This window comes from Moschus berezovskii, chromosome 17, assembly GCF_049115385.1.
Source record: "Moschus berezovskii isolate FMDL1 chromosome 17, NW_MosBer_1.0, whole genome shotgun sequence".
In the NCBI taxonomy this organism is placed as follows: domain Eukaryota; kingdom Metazoa; phylum Chordata; class Mammalia; order Artiodactyla; family Moschidae; genus Moschus; species Moschus berezovskii.
In genome coordinates this window covers 72,965,808-72,989,403 of record NC_142476.1, presented here as the reverse complement: position 1 = coordinate 72,989,403, position 23,596 = coordinate 72,965,808, and the positions used below count along the sequence as shown (strand labels likewise).

The 23,596-nt window shown below is 38.1% G+C and overlaps 1 protein-coding gene across 1 annotated transcript in view; it reads right to left on the bottom strand.

Moving 5' to 3' along the window:
• Positions 1 to 23,596, bottom strand: part of USH2A (usherin) — a 969,245-nt gene that overhangs the window by 804,932 nt on the left and 140,717 nt on the right. Inside the window, exons 9-10 of the mRNA XM_055419911.2 lie at positions 18,886 to 19,081; positions 14,959 to 15,089 (exon numbers count right to left, since the gene is read on the bottom strand). Of these exons, the coding sequence (XP_055275886.2) occupies positions 14,959 to 15,089; positions 18,886 to 19,081 (327 nt within the window). The remainder of the gene's footprint in view (positions 1 to 14,958; positions 15,090 to 18,885; positions 19,082 to 23,596) is intronic.

Here is a 23,596-nt window from a genome sequence, read left to right as displayed (position 1 = left end):
ATATTCCATTGTGTATATATACCACTACTTCTTTATCCACTCATCTGTCGATGGACATCTAGGCTGCTTCCATGTTCTAGCTGTTGTAAATAGTGCTGCAATGAACAATGGGATACACGTGTCTCTTTCAGTTTTGGTTTCCTCAGGATATATGCCTAGGAGTGAGATTGCTGGGTCACATGGTGGCTTTATTCCTAGTTTTTTTAAGGAATCTCCATACCATCTTTCATAGTGGCTGTATCAATTTACATTCCCACCAACAGTGCAAGAGTATTCCCTTTTCTCCACACCTTTTCCAGCATTTATTGTTTGTAGACTTTTTGATGAGGGCCATTCTGACCAGTGTGAGGTGCTATCTCATGGTAATGAATTGTAAAGTCTTTTTCTATTTTTTTTTTTTTAACATATGCTGGAGACAAGGCTTTTATCGGCTATATGCTTTGCAAATACTTTCTCCCATTTGTTGGGTTGTTTTTTTCATTTTCCTAATGATGTCCTTAGTAAAACAAATGTTCTAAATTTTAATGAAATCCAATTAACCCATTCTTTTGTTTGTTTGTGCTGTAGGAGTAATATCTAGAAAGTCACTGACTAATCCAAGGATATGAAGATTTACAGCTATTTTCTTCTAAGAGTTTTATAGTTTTTACTCTTACATTTCATTCTTCGTTCTACTTTAATTTTTTGTATATGAAGCAGGAAATTCAACTTCAATTTTTTGCATATCACTATCATTTATTGAAAAGAACATTATTATTTACATGTGTTCCCCATCCTGAACCCCCCTCTCTCCTTATTCCATCCCTCTGGGTCATCCCAGTGCAACAGCCCTGAGCACCCTGTATCATGCATCGAACCTGGACTGGTGATCCATTTGACATATGATAATATACATGTTTCAATGCCGTTCTCTCAAACCACCCACCCTCACCCTCTCCCACAGAGTCCAAATGACTGTTCTATACATCTGTGTCTCCTCTGCTGTCTCGCATACAGGGTTATCATTACCATCTTTCTAAATTCCATATATATGTGTTAGTATACTGTATTGGTGTTTTTCTTTCTGACTTACTTCACTCTGTAAAATAGGCTCCAGTTTCATCTACCTCATTAGAACTGATTCAAATGTATTCCTTTTAATGGCTGAGTAATATTCCATTGTGTATATGTACCACAGCTTTCTGACCATTCGTCTACTGATGGACATTGAGATTGCTTCCATGCCATGGCTACTATAAACAGTGCTGAGATGAACATTGGGGTACACGTGTCTCTTTCAAATCTGGTTTTCTCGGTGTATATGCCCAGAACTGGGATTGCTGGGTCATATGGCATTTCTATTTCCAGTTTTTTTAAGGAATCTCCATACTGTTCTCCATAGTGGTTGTCCTGGTTTGCATTCCCACCAACAGTGTAAGAAGGTTCCCTTTTTTCCACACCCTCTCCAGCATTTATTGCTTGTAGACTTTTGGATAGCAGCCATTCTAACTGGCATGAAATGGTACCTCATTGTGGTTTTGATTTGCATTTCTCTGATAACGAGTGAGGGTGAGCATTTTTCCTTGTGTTTGTTTACCATCTGTATGTCTTCTTTGGAGAAATGTCTGCTTAGTTCTTTGGCCCATTTTTTGATTGGGTCACTTATTTTTCTGGAATTGAGCTGCAGGAGTTGCTTGTATATTTTTGAGATTAAGTCTTTGTCAGTTGCTTCGTTTGTTATTATTTTCTCTCATTCTAAAGGCTGTCTTTTCACTTTGCTTATAGTTTCCTTGGCTGTGCAGAAGCTTTTAATTTTAATCAGGTCCCATTTGTTTATTTTTGCTTTTATTTCCAATATTCTGGGAGGTGGGCCATAGAGGATCCACTATGATTTATGTCAAGAGAGTGTTTTGCTTATGTTCTCCTCTAGGAGTTTTGTAGTTTCTGGTCTTATGTTTAAATCTTTAATCCATTTTGAGTTTATTTTTGTGTATGGTGTTAGAAAGTGTTCTAGTTTCATTTTTTTACAAGCTGCTGACCAGTTTTCCCAGCACCACTTGTTAAAGAGATTGTCTTTTCTCCATTTTATATTCTTGCCTCCTTTGTCAAAGATAAGGTGCCCATAGGTGTGTGGATTTATCTCTGGGCTTTTTATTTTGTTCCATTGATCTATATTTCTGTCTTTATGCCAGTACCATACTGTCTTGATGACTGTGGCTTTGTAGTAGAGCCTGAAGTCTGGCATGTTGATTCCTCCAGTTTCATTCTTTCTCAAGGTTGCTTTGGCTATTTGAGGTTTTTTGTATTTCCGTACAAATTGTGAAATTATTTGATCTAGTGAAGACTCTTGAGAGTCCCTTGGACTGCAAGGAGATCCAACCAGTCCGTTCTAGAGGAGATCAATCCTGGGTGTTCATTGGAAGGACTGATGCTAAAGCTGAAACTGCAATACTTTGGCCACCTCATGCGACGAGTTGACTCACTGGAAAAGACTCTGATGCTGGGAGCGATTGGGGGTAGGAGGAGACGGGGACGACAGAGAATGAGGTGGCTGGATGGCATCACCGACTCGATGGACATGAGTTTGAGTGAACTCCGGGAGTTGGTGATGGACAAGGAGGCCTGGCGTGCTGTGGTTCATGGGGTTGCTAAGAGTCAGACACGACTGAGCGACTGAACTGAACTGAACTGAACTGAGTTCTGTGAAAAATACCATTGGTAGCTGGATAGGGAGTGCATTGAATCTATAGATTGCTTGGATAGTATACTCATTTTCACTATATTTATTCTTCTGATCCATGAACACGGTGTATGTCTCCATCTATCAGTGTTCTCCTTGATTTCTTTCACCAGAGTTTTATAGTTTTCTATATATAGGTCTTTTGTTTCTTTAGGTAGATATATTCCTAAGTATTTTATTCTTTTTGTTGCAATGCTGAATGGAATTGTTTCCTTAATTTCTCTATTTTCTCATTATTAGTGTATAGGAATGCAAGGGATTTCTGTGTGTTGATTTTATATCCTGAACTTTACTATATTCATTGATGAGTTCTAGTAATTTTCTGGTGGAATCTTTAGTGTTTTCTATGTAGAGGATCATGTCAGCTACAAACAGTGAGAGTTTTACTTCTTCTTTTCCAATTTGGATTCCTTTTATGTCTTTTTCTGCTCTGATTGCTGTGGCCAAAACTTCCAAAACTATGTTGAATAGTAGTGGTGAGAGTGGGCACCCTTGTCTTATTCCTGACTTTAGGGGGAATGCTTTTAATTTTTCACCATTGAGGATAATGTTTGCTGTGGATTTGTCATATATAGCTTTTATTATGTTGAGGTATGTTCTTTCTGGAGAAGGCAATGGCAAGCCACTCTAGTACTCTTGCCTAGAAAATCCCATGGATGGAGGAGCCTGGTAGGCTGCAGTCCGTGGGGTCACTAAGGGTCGGACATGACTGAGCGACTTCACTTTCACTTTTCACTTTCACACATTGGAGAAGGAAATGGCAACCCACTCCAGTGTTCTTGCCTGGAGAATCCCAGGGACGGGGGAGCCTGGTGGGCTTCCGTCTATGGGGTCACACAGAGTCGGACACGACTGAAGTGGCTTAGCAACAGCAGCAGCAGTAGCAACAGCAGCATGTTCTTTCTATACCTGCTTTCTGGAGGGTTTTTATCATAAATGGATGTTGAATTTTATCAAAGGCTTTCTCTACATCTATTGAGATAATCATATGGTTTGTATTTTTCAATTTGTTAATATGGTGTATTACATTGATTGATTTGCGGATACTGAAGAATCCTTGCATCCCTAGGATAAAGCCCACTTCGTCATGATGCATGATCTTTTTAATATGTTGTTGGATTTTGTTAAGGATTTTTGCATCTATGTTCATCAGTGATATTGGCCTATCAGTCTGTTAGTCAATCAGTCAGTTCAATCGCTCAGTCTTATCCGACTCTTTGTGACCCCATGAATCACAGCATGCCAGGCCTCCCTGTCCATCACCAACTCCAGGAGTTCACTCAAACTCATGTCCATCGAGTCGGTGATGCCATCCTGCCATCTCATTCTCTGTCGTCCCCTTCTCCTCCTGCCCCCAACCTTTCCCAGCATCAGAGTCTTTTCCAGTGAGTCAACTCGTCGCGTGAGGTGGCCAAAGTATTGCAGTTTCAGCTTTAGCATCAGTCCTTCCAATGAACACCCAGGATTGATCTCCTTTAGAATGGACTGGTTGGATCTCCTTGCAGTCCAAGGGACTCTCAAGAGTCTTCTCCAACACCACATTTCAAAAGCATCAATTCTTCGGCAATCAGCTTTCTTCACAGTCCAACTCTCACATCAATACATGACCACAGGCAAAACCATAGCCTTGACTAGACGGACCTTGGTTGGCAAAATAATGTCTCTGCTTTTTAATATACTTTCCTTCCAAGGACTAAGCGTCTTTTAATTTCATGGATGCAGTCCGCATCTGCAGTGATTTTGGAGCCCAAAAAAATAGTCTGACACTGTTTTCACTGTTTTTCCATCTATTTCCCATGAAGTGATGGGACCAGCTGCCATGATCTTTGTTTTCTGAATGTTGAGCTTCAAGCCAACTTTTTCACTCTCCTCTTTCACTTTCATCAAGAGGCTTTTGAGTTCCTCTTCACTTTCTGCCATAAGGGTGGTGTCATCTGCATATCTGAGGTTATTGATATTTCTCCCAGCAATCTTGATTCCAGCTTGTGCTTCTTCAACTGACATCTAAGCTTACTGCATCGTGATCAGAAAAGGTGCTTGGAATGATTTCCATTTTTCTGAATTTGCCAAGGCTAGATTTATGGCCCAGGATGTGATCTATCCTGGAGAAGCTTCCATGTGCACTTGAGAAGAAAGTGAAATTCATTGTTTTGGGGGGAAATGTCTTGTAGATATCAATTAGGTCTAACTGGTCTATTGTATCATTTAAAGTTTGTGTTTCCTTGTCAATTTTCTGTTTAGTTGATCTATCCATAGGTGTGAGTGGGGTATTAAAGTCTCCCACTAATATTGTGTTATTATTAATTTCCCCTTTCATACTTGTTAGCATTTGTCTTACATATTGTGGTGCTCCTATGTTGGATGCATATATATTTATAATTGTTATATCTTCTTCTTGGATTGATCCTTTGACCATTATGTAGTGTCCTTCTTTGTCTCTTTTCACAGCCTTTTTTTTAAAGCCTACTTTATCTGAGTATTGCTACTCCTGCTTTCTTTTGGTCTCTATTTGCGTGGAATATCTTTTTCCAGCCCTTCACTTTCAGTCTGTATGTGTCCCTTGTTTCGAGGTGGGTCTCTTGCAGACAACATATATGGGGGTCTTGTTTTTGTATACATTCAGTCAATCTTTGTCTTTTGGTTGGGGCGTTCAACCCATTTACGTTTAAGGTAATTATATTGATAAGTATGATCCTGTTGCCATTTACTTTATTGTTTTGGGTTCGAGTTTATACACCCCTTCTGTGTTTCCTGTCTAGAGAAGGTTCTTTAGCATTTGTTGAAAAGCTGGTTTGGTGGTGGTGAATTCTCTCAGCTAATGCTTGTCTGTAAAGCTTTTGATTTTTCCTTCATATTTGAATGAGATCCTTGCTGGGTACAGTAATCTGGGCTGTAGGTTATTTTCCTTCATCATTTAAGTATGTCTTGCCATTCCCTTCTGGTCTGAAGGGCTCTATTGAAAGATCAGCTGTTATCCTTATGGGAATCCCCTTGTGTGTTATTTGTTGCTTTTCCCTTGCTGCTTTTAATATTTGTTCTTTGCGTTTGATCTTTGTTAATTTTATTAATATGTGTCTTAGGGTGTTTTGCCTTGGGTTTATCCTGTTTGGGACTCTCTGGGTTTCTTGGACTTGGGTGGCTATTTCCTTCACCATTTTAGGGAATTTTTCAACTATTATCTCCTCAAGTATTTTCTCACGGCCTTTCTTTTTGTCTTCTTCTTCTGGGACTCCTATGATTCGAATGTTGGGGTGTTTAACATTGTCCCAGAGGTCTCTGAGGTTGTCCTCATTTCTTTTCATTCTTTTTTATTTTTTCCTCTCTGTCTCATTTACTTCCACCATTCTATCTTCTACCTCACTAATCCTATCTTCTGCCTCCGTTATTCTACTGTTGGTTCCCTCCAAAATCACTGCAGATGCTGATTGCAGCCATGAAATTAAAAGACGCTTGCTCCTTGGAAGGAAAGTTATGACCAACCTTGATAGTATATTAAAAAGCAGAGACATTACTTTGCCAACCAAGGTCCGTCTAGTCAAGGCAATGGTTTTTCCCGTGGTCATGTATGGATGTGGGAGTTGGACTGTGAAGAAAGCTGATCGCCAAAGAATCGATGCTTTTGAACTGTGGTGTTGGAGAAGACTCTTGAGAGTCCCTTGGACTGCAAGGAGATCCAACCAGTCCATTCTAAAGGAGATCAATCCTGGATGTTCATTGGAGGGACTGATGCTAAAGCTGAAACTGCAATACTTTGGCCACCTCATGTGACGAGTTGACTCACTGGAAAAGACTCTGATGCTGGGAAAGGTTGGGGGCGGGAGGAGAAGGGGACGACGGAGAATGAGACGGCTGGATGGCATCGCCAACTCTGTGGACATGAGTTTGAGTGTACTCCGGGAGTTGGTGATGGACAGGGAGGCCTGGCGTGCTGTGATTCATGGGGTCGCGGAGAGTCGGACACGACTGAGCGACTGAACTGAACTGAACTGATTGCATTATTCATTATATATTGACTCTTTTTTATTTCTTCTAGGTCTTTGTTAAACATTTTGTGCATCTTCTCAATCTTTGTCTCCAGGCTATTTATCTGTACCTCCATTTTGTTTTCAAGATTTTGGATCATTTTCACTATCATTATTCAGAATTCTTAATCAGGTAGATTCTCTATCACTTCTTCTTTGGTTTGGTTTGGTGGGCATTTATCCTGTTCCTTTACCTGCTGGGTATTTCTCTGCCTTTTCATCTTGTTTATATTGCTGTGTTTGGGGTGGCCTTTCCATATTCTGGAAGTTTGTGGTTCCTCTTTATTGTGGAGGTTTCTCACTGTGGGTGGGGTTGGACGGGTGGCTTGTCAAGGTTTCCTGGTTAGTGAAGCTTGTGTCGGTGTTCTGGTGGGTGGAGCTGGATTTTGTCTCTCTAGAGTGAACTGAAGTGTCCAGTAATGAGTTTTGAGATGTCAGTGGATTTGGTGTGACTTTGGGCAGCCTGTATATTGAAGCTCAGGGCTATGTTCCTATGTTGCTGGAGAATTTGCCCGGTATGCCTTTCTCTGGAGCTTGTTGACCCTTGGGTGGTGCTTGGTTTCATTGTAGGCATGGAGGCGTTTGATAAGCTTCTATCGATTAATGTTCCATGGAGTCAGGAGTTCTCTGGTGTTCTCAGGATTTGGACTTAAGTCTCCTGCCTCTGTTTTCAGTCATATTCTTACAGTAGCCTCAAGACTTCTCCATCTATACAGCACCGATGATAAAACATCTAAGTTAATGATGTAAAGTTTCTCCACAGTGAGGGACACCTCCTTTCGAAGACCATGGGCTACCTTTCTGGGTGCCTGATGTTCTCTGCAAGCATTCAGAAGTTGTTTTGTGGAATTTGCTCAGCGTTTAAATGTTCTTTCAATGAATTTGTGGGGGAGAAAGCGGTCTCCCCATCCTATTCCTCCACCATCTTAGGACCACCTCCTCTCTTATTATTCTTTTGATGTCTGCAAGATCTGAAGTGATACTTCCGGTTTCATTTTTGCTTAGTAATTTATTTTTTTCTTTGCCAGTCTTTGTAGATACATGTTAATTTACCTTTCCAGAGATCCATGTCTTTCATTGAATTTTTCTATTGTTTTTCTGTTTTGATGTGTATTGATTTCTGCCCTTAGTTTTATTATTTAATTTATTCTGCTTGCTTTGAAGTGACTTTACTTTTACTTTTATTATTTCTTGAATTTGGAGTTCAGATTATAGTTTTGATTCTTTTTCTCCTCTTTTTTAAAGTAAACACTTAGTGTCATAAGCTTCCCTTGTGTCCCTGCCTTATTTGCACCCAGGGATTTTCATATTTCATATTTTTGTATGGTTTTAGTTCTTTTAATTCATTAAGGTTTGCTGTATGTCCCAGGATATTTTCTTCCTTGTATAATTAATATGTGTATTCTGGTATTGTTGAGGGGACTGTTCATCAAACGTCAGATAGATTTTTTTGGTTGGAAGATATTTTTTACTTCTGTATTCTTGACGAATTTCTATTGTTCTATCAAATGTTGGATTTTCTTTTGTTTATTTATCCTTTAAGCTCTTAGTTTTTCTTCATATACTTTGCAGTGTTGCTGTTTGGTACAAACACATTTAGGATTTCTATGTCTCCTTGCTTGATTGACTCTTTGATCATTACGTATATATCTTTGTTTCATGTAATATCTGTTTCTATCTATCATCATCATGTAATATCTCTGTCTCAAATTTTATTTGCTCTGTATTCCACATTATCTATTACTATTGAAACTCTTGCTTTCTTTTTTTAATTTTTGCATAGTATAAGTTTTTCTATCCCTTTTATGTTCAGCCTTAAAGGACATAAATTAATACTTAAAGTGAACTTTTTTTCCATAAAAGCAGACAGTGGGTAATGATTTTTAAAATCTGTTCTGTCACTCTTTTTTAATTGCTTTATTAGACCAATTACATTTAATGACGTTATTTTTAAATTAAGGCTTAATAGACATGCCATTTTATTTTTTTGGTTTTAATTTATTCTATCTGCTTTTCAATCTCTATTTACTTTCTCCCTGTATTATTGTATGTTACTTAAAGATATTTTATTATTTTTTTTACTTTAACATTTTTTCAGAATTCCATTTTAATTATCTGTCGCATTTTAGATCACAGTTTTATAGCCTTTTTAGTTGTTGCCTAGATATTACATTATATATACATATATTAAAGTCCGCTATTTTTTAAAATTTTATCAATTCCAGTTAAGATAGAAAAATTACTGCCACTTACATTCTCTTACCCTCTCCATTTTAAAAATAATTGTTTTACATATCTCCTCTAATATACTGAGAATCACACTAGATAGTGATCCTCAAAAAATTTTAAAAACTCTAAGGGGAAAAATATATTATATTTAGCCATATTTTAACTCTTGTTTTTTATGCCTTCCTGATGCTTCAAGATTCCTTTATGTGTCATTTCCTTTCTGTTCAGAGACGTTTCTACAGCCAAATTTTAGGTATATGCTGAAGACAAATGTATGGATGCTTTAAAATCCTTATATGATAATTCTAACATCTAAAGCATCTTGATACTGATATTGTTGATTGCCATTATCCTATTGGAAACTGGACATTTTGGTGTTATAAGAATCAGAATCTTACTTAACCATTGCTTTAACAATCAGACCTCCTATGAAACTCCTCTGGTGGTTAAAGAGGGGATGTTGCCTCGATATTGCCAAGTGGGTATAGAAATCAAGATTCTACACTCTGGCTCCACTGACCCAGCAGGTGCAAGCCTTCATGTTACCACAGGCAGAACTTGGAATTTTGGCTCTCCACTAGGACTCTGAAAATACTGCCCAAGCTGGGAGAGGAGAAACACCTCCATTTCCACAAGATCTCAAAGGATGCCTATTTATATTGATGACATTAATGGTCAGAGAGGTCATACCTTCTGAAATGTCATTGTCCTAGTGTACAATTCCCCCCCCCCAATATTAGATTCACCCCATGAGAAGTGGGGAGAGAGACCTAGAGAGAGTATTGTACTGAAACAGTCTCCACAGTCCATCCTAGACAGCATATTAAAAAGCAAAGACATGACTTTGCTGACAAAGGTCCATACAGTCAAAGCTATGGTTTTTCCAGTAATCATGTATGGATGTGACCATTAGACCATAAAGAAGGCTGAGCACTGAAGAACTGATGCATTTGAACTGCAGTGCTGGAGAAGACTCTTGAGAGTCCCTTGAGAGTCTCTTGAGAGCAAGGAGATCAAACCAGTCAATGCTAAAGGATATCAACCCAGAATACTCATTGGAAGGGCTGGTACTGAAGCTCTAATACTTTGGCCATCTGATGCAAAGAGCTGACTCATCGGAAAAGACCCTGATGCCAGGAAAGATTGAAGGCAGGAGGAGAAGGGGATGATAGAGTATGAGATTGTTGGATGGCATCATCAATTCAATGAACATGAGTTTGAGCCAACTCCAGGAGACAGTGAAGGACAGGGAAGCCTGGCATGCTGCAGTCCATGGGATCACAAAGAGTTGGACATGACTGAGTGACTGAGCAACAACAAAGTTTGGATTGTATGATAAAACCATTCTTTCCAAGTTCACATTCAATGACATTTCATTGGTAGCTTAAATTGATCATGGTAGGTTTTGTTTTTCTCAGATATGTAGTTGTTAAATATTTACAAGCACAGAACTATCAAAACTACCTCCTACTTCTGTGAAATGGAATTGAGATAGAAACTTGAGAAAAATTAGATTCTAATTTCTTACATGTCTGAGTCGTACACCTGAGGGAAAAATATGCTATACTTTAGTTCACACGCGTTATGACAAATAAACGAAACTTTGAGACTTGTAACTTTGGTTCACAGTTTTTTAATCAGTTCATTTCAGTCCAGTCAGTCATGTCCAAATCTTTGCAAGCCCATGGACTGAAGCACAGTAGGCTTCCCTGTCCATAACCAACTCCCAGAGCTTGCTCAAATTCATGCCCATCAAGTCGGTGATGCCATCCAACCATCTCGTTCTCTGTTGTCCCCTTATCCTTCTGCCTACAATCTTTCCCAGCATCAGGGTCTTTTCTAATGAGTCAGTTCTTTGCATCAGGTGGCCAAAGCATTGGACTTTCAGCTTCAGCATCAGTCCTTCCAATGAATATTCAGGACTGAATTTCTTTAGGATTGACTGGTTTGATCTCTGTGCAGTCCAAGGGACTCTCAAGAGTCTTCTTCAACACCATAAGTTAAAAAACGCTAATTCTTCAGCACTCAGCTTTCTTTATGGTCCAACTCCTATGTCCATACATGACTACTGGAAAAACCATAGCTTTGACTAGACGGATCTTTGTTGGCAAAGTAATATCTCTGCTTTTTAATATGCTGTCTTGGTTAGTCATAGCTCTTCTTCCAAGGAGCAAGCGTCTTTTAATTTCATGGCTGCAGTCACCATCTGCAGTGATTTTGGAGCCCAAGAAAATAGTCTGCCACTGTTTCCACTGTTTCCCCATCTACTTGCCATGAAGTGATGGGACCAGATGCCATGATTTTAGCTTTTTGAATGTTGAATTTTAAGCCAGCACAAGATGGCAGAGAAGAAGGATGTGTGCTCAACTTCTGTGAGAACTCCAAAATTGCAACTCACTGCTGAACAACAATTGACTGGAGAATGTTGCATCCCACCAAAAAAAAAAAAAAAAAAATACCCAATGTAAAATGACAGAGGAGAAGCCCCAATAAGATGGTAGGAGGGGTGAAATCATATTTAGAATCAAACTTCATACCCACCAGAGACCCTTGGAGGGCTCAAACAAAACCTGTACTCACCAGGACCCAGAGACCCCACAGAGACTGAGCCAGACCTGCCTTTGAGTGTCTCCTATGAAGGCACGGGTCAGCAGTGGCCTGCCTTGGGGAAAAGGGCTGTGGCTGTAGCAGACTTGGGACACACAGCATGTGGCATAAGCCATTTTAGCAAATGTTGCCATTAGCCCCACCATAAAGCTGCCAAGCATACAACGCACAAACTGCAGAACAGTTATACCAAAGACATTCTCGCATTGTTAAGAAAGTTCCAGAACCCACAACAGATTTCCCAACCTGAAGATAAAGCAAAGGGACTGAGAACGCCCAGGGAAGGCTTTGACTTTGACTTTGGAGGCCAGTGGGAAAGAACTTCCACAGGACTGGGAAAACAGACTCTTGGAGGACACAACAAAACTCTGTGCATACCAAGAGCCAGGAGAAAGGGGTAGTGTCCACACAAGAGACTGAGCCAGATTTGGCTGTGAGTGACCAGGAGTCAGTCTCTAGCAGAGGCATGGATCGACAGTGGCCTGCTGCAGGGTCAGGGGCACTGAATACAACAGTGTGGGCATAAGTCCTTTTGAAGGAGGTCACCATTACCTCCATTACCCCCACCACAGTTCCACCTAGGTCAAACAACAGTGAGGGAACACAGTCCTTCCCACCAACAGAAAGATGGATTAAAGATTTACTGAGCATGGCCCCACCCATCAGAACAAGACCCAGATTCAGCACAGTCATTCTTTCCCATCAGGAAGCTTCTAAAAGCCTCTTATCCTTATCCATCAGGGCAGACAGAATGAAAACCACAATCACAGAAACTAACTGATCACATGGATCACAGCCTTGTCTAACTCAATGACACTATGAACCATGCCATGTAGGGCCACCCAAGACAGACGGGTTCTCATGGAGAGTTCTGACAAAACATGGTCCGCTGGAGAAGGGAATGGCAAACCACTTCAGTATTCTTGCCTTGAGAACCCATGAACAGTATGAAAAGGCAAAAAAGTTTTTAATACTGTATACTAAAATTACTTGACCTTAGGTCTTGAGGGAGAAAATATATTTAAGCGAAAACTTTATATAATGCTCATGTTATTATAATAACCATTCTAAATGACCATCTGACTATGACATTAGTGCTCAGACAGAATCTCTCATTTTCTCAACATTTAGTAAACAAATATATGTAGCGTACTCATTACATAACTGAAACCATATTGCTTGTGTTGAACAGAGAGAAAACAGAGTATATAAATAAATTTGCTTACTTAAATAAAGGCCTTAATGAAAAAGGGCTTCCCTTGTAGCTCAGCTGGTAAAGAATCCGCCTGTGACGCAGAAGACCTGGGTTCGATCCCTAGATCAGGAAGATCCCCTGGAGAAGGGAAAGGCTACCCACTCCAGTATTTTGGCCTGGAGAATTCCATGGATTGTATAGTTCATGGGGTCGCAAAGAGTCCGACACAACTGAATAAACTTCACTTTCACTTTCATAATGAAAATACCATATTGGATGATGAAAAATACAGCGGTTTAAGAATGTTCTTTAATTGCACGGTAAGTGACGAGATCTCAAAGTATATATCAGTATTTGAGTTGAGATTTGAATAATAAGCAAAACTCATATATGCTGAAATTTCAGGGCAAAGGTGTAAGGATGAGATGTGTAAAGACACAGATTTTAATAATCAACATATATAAAAATATGTGATTCTCTCAGAAAATAGTGCCTCAGTATCACCATATAAAAACCATAGAAACTGCCTTTGTTAATTATTTTTCTACTCTTTAGCATTCCAATGAAGCATAAAATGCTCTTTCATTAACACACTATGGTTAATATGACGATCTTCAAAAAATAAACATTTTAGTTTACATTATATTTGACTTTTAATTGTCAGAAAAGTTTTTATGCATGCTACAGGTTATATCTCAAATATATTTTGCCTTGAACTTATTATGTTTACATTGGAACTTAAATTTTTTTTTCTTTAACCAGATTGTGGCTTATGTTCTTGGCCACTGCATTCTAAACTATTTGCAAAAGAATTTAGACACAGGTGCATAGAACAGTCTTTGGGACTCTGTGGGAGAGGGCAAGGGTGGGATGATCTGGGAGAATGGCGTTGAAACATGTATATTATCATATGTGAAACGAATCACCAGCCCAGGTTCAACGCATGATACAGGATATTCGGGGCTGGTGCACGGGGATGACCCAGAGGGAGGATAAGGGGACGAGGGAGGTGGGAGGGGGGTTCAGGAAGGGGAACTCATGTACACCCGGGGCGGATTCATGTCAATGTATGTCAAAACCAACCAATATAATGTTGTAAAATAATTAGCCTCCAATAAAAAATTTAAAAAATAAAATAAAAAGTAAAAAATAAATAAATAAATAAAAATTAACACAATCAGGGCTTCCTTTGTGGTCTGGTAGTTAAGAATCCGCCTTGCAAAGCAAAGGACACTGGTTCAATCCCTGCTCTGGGAAGATCCCACATGCTGTGGAGCAACTAAACCCATGAGCCGCAACTACTGAGTCTGCACTCTAGAGCCCACGAGCCACAACTACCGAGCCCATGTGCCTAGAGCCTGTGCTCCACCAAAGAGAGAAGCCACTGCCTTGACAAGTCTGAGCAACACAACTCGAGAGTAGGCTCTGCTCGCCACAATTAGAGAAAGCCTGTGCACGGAAATGAAGTCCAACACAGTCAAAATATAAAATAAATAAATGTTTTTTAAAAACATATTAAAAATTAATACAATCACTGAATGAATTCTTCAATGTAAATTTGCCCTTTATCTATTTGTATGTGGTAGGACTATCAGAAGAGGGAAAAAGATTCAGCTGAAGACAGCACATTTAAATATGGAGCTACTTTTCCTGATTGGTAATACAGTTAGGATCTGTGTTAATACAGGACAGACATCATTTGTGATGTTGATAATTAAAATTTATAAAATTATAGAAACTCATTGTACTGTTATAGAAAAGGTTACAAGAAATTTATCATAATTTCCATTTGGATCTATGTGTGATTTTTGCTATACTATCATCTATGAAATTGGGAGTAAAACTGTTCTTGTTTACTTAATATCACTTATTAATATTCACAAATAATTCCCAGGCATGTACTTAACTTCCTTCTTTGTTTATGGAACATCCTACCTCCCAATTTTTTGACAACTGCAAACTTAAAAATAAAATGAGCCTATCTTATGTGCAAAGAACCATCCAGGTAACCTTATATTTCATGTTCATATTAAAAGTTGCATAGAAACACCCTTAAAGCAACCTCTCTTTGATATACAAACACAAGAGAGGACTTCCTGATATAGTCCTCAATTTCACTGATGGACCATATCCTGAATTAGTTTCTGAAAGAGTGCTGTTCTTTATCTTTGAAAGTGAGAACTCACCTGATCACAAAAGACGCTACTGTTTCTTGTGCCAACTTTATCACAATCACAGGGTCTGCAAACATCTATGGCTGAAGGATCTGCACCAACTTGTCGGAAAAAGTAATCTTTACACAGCTCACAGTTCTTTCCTGCGTTGGGGAAAGGTTATGCATTATGACTTCCAATTCATTAAAATCAGCTGCATAATTCAAAATTAAAGACTGTATTCCTTTGAGGGAATTCTATAATTTTCGGGATGTCCATTTTAATGTACCTTTCATCTCTACCTGCCAGTTTAGTGATCCACAGCATATGAAACAATGAACCTGTTACAAAATGTGCTTTACTTCATTAAACTCCCATCTGTTATATAATACCACACTTCTAAAAAGCTGTTCTTTGCAGGGGCCATACGTTTTGAAATAGTTTATTTCCAAACTTAAAACTTTAGTTTCAGATCAGGTACTGAATCTAAATCAAATATAAGAAATTTCTACATGTGTGGGAGAAGATAGCTATATAGTTGGAAGCAAATAAGCATATAGTATTAAAATATTTTTCTGGAACTAAATCTGATAAAATAGAAGACTACTCTTAATGTAATTTATTATTCTATAGTCAATGTGATTAAAAGTGAATGCTTCTATTGGTGCCTATGACCATTATTTTTCATTTCAAATATCAAAATACAATTTTATATTTAGCTATACCAAATAAATTTCATATTAAATGTTAGAATATCATGACACTTTCAAAATATGAACTAATTCCTGTTGTTTACAATTTATTATTCAGAAATTTTCCCTTTCCATCTTATATTAGAAAACAATCTAAATTATAGGAAGTTTCTAAAGTAAATATGAGTAGCATATCAGATCACTGAAATAAAACTCAAGGCTGTCAATTCCCCTTTTAAACATGATGCACTTTTACTCAGATATTGCTGAAATTGGCCCAATGTTAGAAGACTGAAAGTAACTTGGGCCTCCCTCATAGCTCAGTGGGTAAAGAATCTGCCTGCAATGCAGGAGACCTGGGTTCAATACTTGGGTCAGGAAGATCCTCTGGAGAAGGAAATGGCAACCCACTCCAGTATTCTTGCCTGGAGAATCCCATGGACAGAGGAGCCTGGCAGGCTACAGTCCATGGGGTCACAAGAGTCAGACATAACTTAGTGACTAAACCACCATCATGAAAATAACATAATCAAATGAAAAACTCACATTCTAATGGATATTGAATATGGGCTACTTAAAAATAAAATTGATTTATGTCTAGGATATTTCCATTTATATATGCTGATGACTCCCAAATTTATATCTCCAATCTAGAAATCTCTCCTTTGTTAATCATTCAATGAATATTTACTGAGTGATTACCACATTCCAAATACTACGCTAAGTGCTGAGGAAAATAAACAATGCATCCTTTTTACAGGTCTATCTTATAGTCTAGCAGGTAAGAAGAATTTTAATTAAATAATTACAGTAATAAATATACATTTAAAAGCTGTGATAAGCACAAGATACCACTCAAGTATATAGATTATACTGATCTTCTCTAAAGAATCATGGAAGGCTTTCTTTAAGAAAGGAGTTTCAGACTGTGTTTCTGACAGCCTCAGTTCAGTTCAGTTTAGTCACTCAGTCATGTCCAACTCCTTGCAACCTCATGGACTGCAGCACATCAGGCTTCCCTGTCCATCACCAACTCTCAGAACTTACTCAAACTCATGTCCATTGAGTTGGTGATGCCATCCAACCATCTCATCCTCTGTAGTCCCCTTCTCCTCCCGCCCTCAATCTTTCCCAACATCAGGGTCTTTTCCAATGAGTCAGTTCTTCACATCAGGTGACCTAAGTATTGAAGTTTCAACTTTGACATCAGTCCTTCCAATGAATATGCAGGACTGATTTCCTATAGGATGGACTGGTTGGATCTCCTTGCTGTCCGAGGGACTCTCAAGAGTCTTCTCCAACACCACAGTTCAAAAGCATCAATTCTTTGGTGCTCAGCTTTCTTTATAGTCCAACTCTCACATCCATACATGAATACTGGCAAAGTAATGTCTCTGCTTTTATAACATGCTATCTAGGTTGGTCATAACTTTTCTTCCAAGGAGCAAGCATCAAAGAGAGTTTATTCTTTGTTTCTTGGAAACATATAGGCAACATGTTCAAAACAGAATTTGCCGTTTTCTCCTTAAGTTTGATCCTCCTGTATCCTATCTAAATGGCTGGTACCAATTTTGACTGGGCTGCTCAAACTAGAGGGTTAGTCATAAGTCTTGACTCTAACTTCCCTTATCTATACTCTGCACCTTGCTCAGAAAATGCCATCACTTTCTACCCTAAATATCTACTGGATCCACTCATATCTATTCACACCACCTTAAATGTCTTCCCACATTATTTTTCATCTGAACTATTGTAATACCTGACTAACTGGTTTTCCCAAACCACTTTCACCCTCTGCAAACCATTCTCTATAACCTGATGGATGTTTCAAAAACACAATACTTTCCCAAAGTGCCCATACATGGCATCTCATTAACTTTAGGGTACAAGCCAATCTCTTCATCATAGTTTAAATGGCCCTCTATAGCATCTGAGCTCTGCCTTTCTTCCTGGTTCCTTTTCTTACAATCAACCATTTACACTTCTGCAAGTGTGCCATGTTTTTCTCTTTCCTCTCGGCCATTGTGCAACTGTTTCTCTTACTGGAAAACTTCATCTACACCCTAATATCTACCTCTATTCCTTAACCTGGCTAACTCCTACTACTCTTATCCACTTTAGCATTCATCAAACCTTTTAATTGTTCCTTTCATAGCGTGTCTTTACCACCATGTGGGCTTCTTAGGTGGCTCAGTGGTTTTTTTAAAAAAAAAATCTACCTGCCAATACAGAGACATGGGTACAATCCCTACATCAAAAGATCCCCTGGAGGAGGATATGGCAACCCACTCTAGTATTCTTGCCTGGAAAATCTCATGGACAAAGGAACCTTGTGGGGTACACATGTTCATGGGGTCACAAAGAAGTGGACAACTTTGTGACTAAACAAAATCAACAATAAACCACCACCATATAATAATCCATACAAAGACAATAAAATTCATCATCTTATTAATTTTTATATTCCCAGAACCTAGCCAAGAGTTTTTACATTATCAATAATTATCTAACAAATTCATTCATGCTTCAAAGTAGCATAATTTCAAACCCATCAGACTTGGGTCATTATATTTTACAAATTCTGATATTATCTATTTCTGCTTTTAACATATCAGCATTTCAGAAAATAGTAATTTTTCAATGACTAGTCAAAATGCTGGTTGGTTCTTGGAACAAGACTTTAATAGTTTCTGCTTTTAATGAAAAATTTTTAAAAGAGGATTCCCAGATTGTCAGAGTCCATGTCAAATCTGACATGCAAACATCTCTACATGAGAATCCAGGGATAGTAGAAGATCTGGGTCATACAAGAAAATTTATTTTTAGGATATATGCACTTAGAATCGGAGAAGGAAATGGTTACCCACTCTAGTATTCTTGCCTGGGAAATCCCATGGATAGAGGAGCCTGGTGGACTACAGTGCATGGGATCTCAAAAGAGTTGGACACAACTTAGTGACTAAACAGCAACAACAATACATTCAGAATAATACAGCAATTCTTGATTTATCCAATACATATTTACGATCTAATCAAATGGTGTGAACTTATTAAAAAAAAATCCTTTTCCTGAAATTATATAGTTTAAGACTCCAGTATTTGAAAGCTATCCAATTGGAATTATGAAGATTTGGTAAACCAGAGTAAGTTTTCAAACTTAATAGTATGAAAGCACTTTCTTAAATAAAATAGCAATATATAATTTAAAATAATATGCATTATATGTAGCTCAAGTCTATCTTTGCTATTTGTGTTATTTTCTAGTTACCTGCAGTGTTATGCTCACAGTCATCACAAACTCCTCCACCTCCTCTGTAGTGCTCAAATGGAAAGGGATCCACTGAGATGTTGTAGTGGCAGCTTCTGGAATGGCTGTTGCACTCACAGGGTTTACAGTTAAAGGCATGAACATGATCACTTTGGCGGAAAGGCTTGTTATTATAAAGAGGCAGGCAGCGATCACACTAGAATAAAGTAATACCAGAATGATAAATATATAAAGCTGTATTTTTTCTTTTTATTTACCTATCAGGTACTTTCGCTAGATAGAAAGCTAATATCAGAAGGCTAAAAGTCAGCCACTATTGTATTTTTTAAGTGTTTTGTACATCAGAAATCAGCATATTACAGGCATAGTCACACATATTTATAAAAGTGAAAATGCAAGCTAAAACCATGTAAAGTGATTTTAATAACCAGTGGGGGAAATAATGATTGTTTCACAATCTGAAATCTTTTATCAAAACATTAAAAACTTGACGTTTAAGTCCTGATTCTACCAAGTAAAGAGCTTGGAGTCATCACTCCATCATAGCAAAAAATAAAATGTTGAACAGAATGAAAAAAACAATGACTCTCCTTGCATCCCTAAGTGGGGGACACAGGGCAAGCAGCTGTCCCTAAGACTGGAGAAACAGCAAATACAGGGAGTCTCAGCTACAGGAGGCCAACAAAGGTCTGTCTAGTCAAAGCTATGCTTTTTCCAGTGGTCATGTATGGATGTGAGAGTTGGACTACGAAGAGAGCTGAGCACCAAATAATTGATGCTTTTGAAATGTGTTGTTGGAGAAGACTCTTGAGAGTTCCTTGGATGGCAAGGAGATCCAACCAGTCCATCCTAAAGGAAATCAGTCCTGAATATTCATTGGAAGTCCTTCCAATGAATATTCAGGACTGATGCTGAAGCTGAAACTCTAATACTTAGGTCACCTGAGGTGAAGAACTGACTCATTGGAAAACACCCTGATGCTGGGAAAGACTGAAGGTGGGAGGAGAAGGGGACAACGAGGATGAAATGGTTGGATGGCATCACTGACTTTATGGACATGAGTTTGAGTAAGCTCTGGGAGTTGGTGATGGGCAGGTAAGCCTGGCGTGCTGCAGTCCATGCGGTCACAAAGAGATGGACACGACTGAGTGACTGAACTGAACTGACAGCTATAGAAACAAAGACTCATTGGCAGAAGCTTCCAAGAAAATGAATGCTGGGGTGAAAAATCTGAAATATAATTGATACATTGTTGGAAATTCAGTGTGGACAAGTCTGAGATTTGAAAACTCCAGGGTAATAAGGGGGTCCCCACAATTTTGACCATGTTTTCACAGTTGATAAACTTAGGAGAAAATGACCTGGTGCATCTGGCAGAGGGAGAAGAAAGGGAGCATTTTTAAATACATAAGAACACTTTGTTTTTCTGATCAATATCCGCCTTAGGATAAAGTAGTTGACTAGAACCTAACTGACTTGAAGAAGGGAAACACTCCACTCCAGCCCCCTCCAGTCATCCTGCCCCCCTAAAGGGGAGGTGGGTAGTGGAAACAAAGGCACACATGAAGTTCACAGTCCAGAGGAAAAGACTCACTGAAAGGCTGAAGCCTAATCATAAGACTATAGAACACATCCCCTCCCCTCCTCACCAGCAGATTGCTAAAAACCTGTAAACAGTAGTTCATTTCAAATGGCACATCATGTCTGCTTTTCAAGAAAAGAAAAAAAAAATACAAGGCATACCAGAAAGAGCAAATATCAGAGTTGTTATGGCAGAGATGTTAGAATTATCAGGCTGCCCAGGTGGCACTAGTGGTAAAGAACCTGCCCATCAATGCAGGAAATTTAAGGGACATGAGTTCAAGTCCTAGGTCAGGAATACCTCCTGGAGAAAGGCATGGCAAATCATTCCACTATTCTTGCCTGGAGAATCCCATGGACAGAGGAGTCTGACAGGGTATGCTTCATGAGGTGGCAAAGAGTCAGACATGACTGAAGTGACTTAGCACGCATGCAGGCAAGATTAATATGCTATGGACTCTAATGGATAAAGCAGAGAGCATGCAAGAAGAGATGATTAATATAGCAGAGAGATGGAAATCCTATGAAAGAAAAAAAAAGCAAACACTGAAGATCAAAACAATGTACCAAAAATGAACAATGCCTTTGATGAGCTTAGTGGTAGACTGCACAAGGCTGAGGAGGGAATCTCTGAACTATATGATAGATACATCACTAGAAGCTTCAAAAACTGAAAAGCAAAGAAAAACGAACTGAAAAGACAAAACAGAAAACCCAAGGACTGTGAGAAAACTGAAAAAGTAGCAAGATATATATAATAGGAATATCAGAGGGAGAAGAAATATTTGAAACAACAACAAAATCCACTACACTGAGGTATCTTTTTCAAACTACAGAGAACCAAAGAAAAAATTCCAAAAGAGAAACCAAAATTAAAGACACTGATCCTACAGAGTTACTAATGACATCTCATTTCTCCTCAGAAAAAATAAACAAGAAGAGAATTGCACAAAATAGTTAAAGTGTTGAGAGAAAAAACCCACCAACCTAGAATTATATACTCTGCACAATTATCCCTCAAAAGTGAGGGAGAAATAAAGATGTGTAAGACACACAAAAATTGAAAAAATGTGTTGCCAGTAAACTTGACATGGAAGAAATTTTAAAAGAAGTTTTGTAGAGAAGAGAAAAATAATATAAGTAAGAAACTTGGACCCACATAAAGAAAGGAAGAGCATCAAAGAAGGAATAAGTAAAGATAAGACTACTAAAACTTTCATCAGTTAAAAATGTAAAGGGAAATATTTAGAAAATATTAAAACTAATAATAAATTATAATTTAATATTAGAAACTATGAGAATTAAATTATTTTCTTTGTTAAAAAACATTATCTTAAATAGTACTTACCTTCTTATTCTATAAATTTCCATATAGAACAAGCATCTTTTCTATACCTTGAGGACTGTCACATTCTATTTCTAAGCATGCATCCGCCTACTTACATCATTTGTATGTTTGTGCTTTCATTGGCATGAAATATATCTGAGAATTCTTTAAGGTAAAGTTTTTGTCAACATCACTTCAGCTAGGACATCTTTACCTATTCATCACAACCAATGTCCTCATTTATGATAAATTCACCTTAAGTTGCTCTGCCTGCATATATAAATGCAAATGGTAGCACTGATCAACTATTTTGCTTGTAAGAAGAAATGTTTAATTGAAATTCCACTCCCAAAACATTTTCTTTCCATCATTTCAACAATCATTGTTTTTTGAATATTCACACTCATAAATACCAAATAAGTTTATCACTGACAAAGATGTTACATAACTACAAGCTTCTTTGTGAATGAAATGATTATTGAATGTGCACTGACCAATCACCACATATTGAAAGAAGAGACATGATTGGTCACTGATCATGAGGTGCAATGATTATTTATTTATTTATTTGTGGACTGAAGAGCCAGCAGCAAAATTATATTAAATCTATATTTTATATAATTATTTACAGTTAATATACCATAATAACTAATAAATGAAACATGTTTTTAGAGGGCTGATGCTTAACAAAACTATGGTAAATGAAATTCATACATATTGGAACTGTGCAGATGCAATTGCCTGTATAACTGAAGAAAACTTTTAACAATATACAGCCTTGATGTACTCTTTTTCCTATTTGGAACTAGTCTGCTGTTCTATGTCCAGTTCTAACTGTTGCTTCCTGACCTGCATACAGGTTTTTCAAGAGGCAGGTCAGGTGGTCTGGTATTCCCGTCTCCTTCAGAATTTTCCAGTTTATTGTGATCTACACAGTCAAAGATTTTGGCCTAATCAATAAAGCAGAAATAGCACATATTACACATTCAAAATCTAGAAGTTACAAGATAAAGAAGGAGGAATAAGGAGGATGAGCAGGGTAAAAATCCAACAGAAGTTTTGATCTTGAGTTCAAATGACACCAGCAGTATGTTAGACAGTGTGTACTTAATACATTGTCTGCAACCATTGGTAGGGGATTTTGTGATCACAAATGTACTGGTCTATGATCTGATTTAGATGATGTAGCCCAAAGAGTCGACCAATGAGCAGTTTACGGCCAAAGTGCATTTGTCTTATCATCTGTGGCTACAACTACTGAGAAGGTCTTATCTAAACTTCATTCCTAGTAGTCATGAGAGACCACCAGCATACAACTATCACTTCTAGGAGTCCTCCATGTAGGGGAGATCTATCCTCATTGTATAGGCAGAAGAATAGATGAAAACTCACTTTCAGACCTTCTGGCTTGGGAGAAGAGAAATGTGCTTATTAATTTTTTCCCCCAGGTCAATCATCCATGCAATTAATCTCATTCCCAATATTTCAAAATCTCTATCTCATTGCAAAACTTTGATCAAAGGCAAAATTTTGCTGCAATACCTGAAGTCTAATCTTTTTCACTTTATTTCAAAGTATTCTTTTTGATGACTTTGCTCTCCCAATGATGGTTTTAATATTATTCAAGTTACACTTTTTGCATAACTTGGTGGAATTGATGATATGCAACCTGTGGTCCTGTCATACTAATTACAGATGCAGTTTGTCTTCAACAAAGCAACTGCCAGCTGTTGGAGTTCGGGATGCTGCCTACATGAGTTAGTGGAACAAATTCAGTGAAACCATTCTTTTGATATTCTTATG